At 38.6% G+C, this 3,369-nt stretch overlaps 1 protein-coding gene across 5 annotated transcripts; it reads right to left on the bottom strand.

Annotated features, from left to right (window-relative positions):
- Nucleotides 1–41: 41 nt before the first annotated feature.
- On the bottom strand, nt 42–1,542 carry LOC136533258 (uncharacterized). 5 transcript variants are annotated; one of them, XR_010778429.1, is made up of 5 exons: nt 1,110–1,542; nt 877–1,015; nt 625–708; nt 501–537; nt 42–319 (listed from the first exon to the last, which is right to left on the bottom strand). XR_010778429.1 is itself a non-coding variant. In XM_066525817.1 (3 exons), the coding sequence occupies exons 1-3, from the start codon at nt 1,299–1,301 to the stop codon at nt 609–611; spliced, it is 345 nt and encodes a 114-aa protein (XP_066381914.1). In that variant the 5' UTR covers nt 1,302–1,542; the 3' UTR covers nt 42–608. The 5 variants fall into 5 exon arrangements, 2 of the variants coding, with proteins under 2 accessions (XP_066381914.1, XP_066381915.1); XR_010778430.1 differs by having other exon boundaries at nt 42–537; nt 879–1,015; XM_066525817.1 differs by lacking the exon at nt 625–708 and having other exon boundaries at nt 42–624; nt 879–1,015.
- Nucleotides 1,543–3,369: the final 1,827 nt, after the last annotated feature.

Here is a 3,369-nt window from a genome sequence, read left to right as displayed (position 1 = left end):
TCTCTCCGTTCAAAGGTCCTACCTTCGAGATGGAAACATGCATACCGACCTGGTTGACGGCAAGGAGCTTGCCGAACGCGCCACTCCCTATAAGATTGCCCTTCCACCACCGGATCGGCGGGTTCTCCTCTGCGGATTGCTTCATGCCCTTGACTTTGCATTTCGTCTCATTTCCAGCATCGACATGAGCTAACAAGTGCACTAATCTACTCAAACATATAAAGGAATTGTTCTAAAGAAACATACTGTTAATATTTGACAATGACATAGCAGGAAGCAAATTACATCAAGAGCATGATATTTTCTTTAGAAAAATAATCTGCAAATAAATAATGAGACGTAATGCAAGTATATCAGTAACCAACCAGTTAACTGAAAACTTAAAATACTATAGTTTCCTAAATCGAGTGGCCTAAGCACAGGTTGGCTCAGAACTTGGCCATGGGACATTGTATCTGAAAATAATTTGGTAGTAAAAGTACGTCCACAAAAAGAATTACATGTTTTGACACTCCTCTTACGTATCACTCCAGCTTGCTGCAATTTCCACCAAGAAAATGTTATCGACAAAATTTGTAACTTGAAATCTTGAATGTCTGAAGGCTCACCTACATGTGTTGGTACCTGATACACAGGAAGCACCCTTTTAGGAACCAAGAAAACAGCAAGCACTCCTGGCTGATAACAAATCGATCTTACTCTTTCCACCTGCACAAACAAAGTAGTGATCCGGCCTTACTGCAGAGTCCAGCCAACCAAATCAATTATACTATAAAATAAAATTTCATTCCCAGCAACAAGCTCCATCGATTCTTCTTCCTAGCCAAATTGAAGGCACTGGTGAAAAATCAACCCAATTGGACTGAGCCTACTTGCACCTGAAGAGGGCCTCTAGCTTGTCCATGGCGCCCGTCAGCGCCTGCAGGGCAGCCGTGTTGGGCAGTGGACCCGCAACGGCGCCGGCTGCCGCCGCCGCCACCGACGGCTTCGCGGTATCCGCCTCCGTGCACCCAATCTATCTCGAGCGAGACCGCGCTAACATCAAAAATCAAATCAAAACCAGAGACTTCAATGAGCCACATGCATGGGGGATAGAGGGAGATCAGCACCTTGGCGCGCTTCGGAGGCTGATAGGATGCGAGATCGTCACCCGCTCCCGGTCCCGGACACGCCTCCGCGTCCTCCGCGGGCGCCAGCGCACCCTTCTCCTCCTCGTCCCCCGCCGCCGGGCACTTCGCCGCGGCGCTCCGCCTCATCCCATCCATCAGCACAGAGTTAGCGGCACGGAGGTGGCGCCCCATGCGATCCCGGCAGCCGCACGCGAAGGTGGCGGCGCTTGAGATCCCGGCAACCGCGCGCGGATCAGCCTGCCTGCCTCACGCCTGGACTCGCGAGCGGCGGTTGGGGCGCATCCCGGGCGCACGCGCGCGGTCTCCCACGAGAGGAGCATTGATATTTCATTTTTTCTGAAAAAAGGCATTGAGTGTGGGATTCGATCCCTGGCAGCCGAGGGGGTCGCGGCGCGCGGCGTGCGAGGAGGACGCGGGGGTGAGAAGCACGTGGTCATCGGATTTGGACGGTGTTTGTTTCCTTTTTACATGGACGGGGCGTTGAAGCCTTCGTGATGAGTCGTTTTCAATTATAGTATTTAAAATTATAAAATTGAACTTTTAAAAATGGAGAAAAAAATTTAAATTTTAAAAAATTAAAATCAAAACTATTAAAATAATTTTGAGACACCAAATGATCTCAAATGAAAATTTGATAAACATCAAAGTTGTTCAATTCATTAAGATCTACAACTTTTATTTCGGTCATCTTGTCATTTGACTAAATTTGAACCTTTCAAATTTGAAATTTTAAAAAATGATAAGTTCGAATCAAAATTTGAGACCCAAAATGATTTCAACATAAAAAGTGATGAATACCAAAGTTGTTCAACTCATTAATATCTACAACTTTATTTTAGTCATCTTGTCATTTGACAAAATTTGAACCTTTTAAATTTAAAATTTTGAAAAACTACAAGTTCGAACCAAAATTTGAGACCCAAATTGATTTCAACATAAAAAGTGATGAATACCAAAGTTGTTCAAATCATGAATATCTGCAACTTTTATTTTTGTCATTTCTTCATTTAACAAATTCTTAGCACACATTATTCACTAATCTTACAGATGTCTCATATAGTTTATAAAACCTTATGAGAGATGTGTCACATTTGTGAACAATGTCAGTACCACTTTGTCATATGAAGAAATGACCAATACAAAAGTTGTAGATCTTGATAAGTTATTCAACTTTGGTATTTATCACTTTTTCAGCTGAAATCATTTGGGGTACCAAATCTTGTCTGAAGTTGTATTTTTTTGAAATTCAAAATTTAAATTGCTCAAACTTTTCATATGTATATATTGACAAAACCAACAAAATAAATTGATAGAGAATGATTTTAGAAAATTTTAGGAAAAAAAATCATCAGATTTGGAGTTAGTATGAGGAAGAAAAACTAGTTACAAAGTTGACCCACAGATTAAAAAAAGAAATCACACTGTTCACTATGATCATGTAAGGATCATCTAGAACAGTGTGATTTCTCTTTTTAATATGTGGGTAAACTTTGTAACTAGTTTTTCTCCCTCATACTAACTCCAAATGTGATGGTTTTTTTTCCTAAAATTTTCTAAAATCATGCTTCAGCATTTACGTTTGATCAAACTTGGATGTGACAATGTTTTACACATTTTAAAATTTGAAATTTGACAAGTTCAAACTAAATTTTCAAACCCTAAATGATTTCAGATGTAAAAGTGATGAATACAAAAGTTGTTCAACTCATCAAGATCTACAACTTTTATTTTTGTCATCTTATCATTTGACTAAATTTGAACCTTTCAAATTTGAAATTTTAAAAAATGACAAATTCGAACCAAAATTTGAGACCCAAAATAATTTCAACATAAAAAGTGATGAATACCAAAGTTGTTCAACTCATTAATATCTACAACTTTTATTTTAGTCATCTTGTCATTTGACAAAATTTGAACCTTTTAAATTTAAAATTTTGAAAAACGACAAGTTCGAACCAAAATTTGAGACCCAAATTGATTTCAACATAAAAAGTGATAAATATCAAAGTTGTTCAACTCATGAATATCTGCAACTTTTATTTTGGTCATTTCTTCATTTGACAATTTTTTAGCACACATTATTCACTAATCTTACACATGTCTCATATAGTTTATAAAACCTTACAAGACATGTGTCACATTTATGAACAATGTCAGTACCACTTTGTCATATGAAGAAATGACCAATACAAAAGTTGTATATCTTGATAAGTTATTCAACTTTGGTATTTACCACTTT

The sequence above is a fragment of the Miscanthus floridulus genome, unplaced genomic scaffold (assembly GCF_019320115.1).
Source record: "Miscanthus floridulus cultivar M001 unplaced genomic scaffold, ASM1932011v1 fs_831_1, whole genome shotgun sequence".
Taxonomy (NCBI): Eukaryota; Viridiplantae; Streptophyta; class Magnoliopsida; order Poales; family Poaceae; genus Miscanthus; species Miscanthus floridulus.
This window is presented reverse-complemented; position numbering and strand designations above follow the sequence as displayed.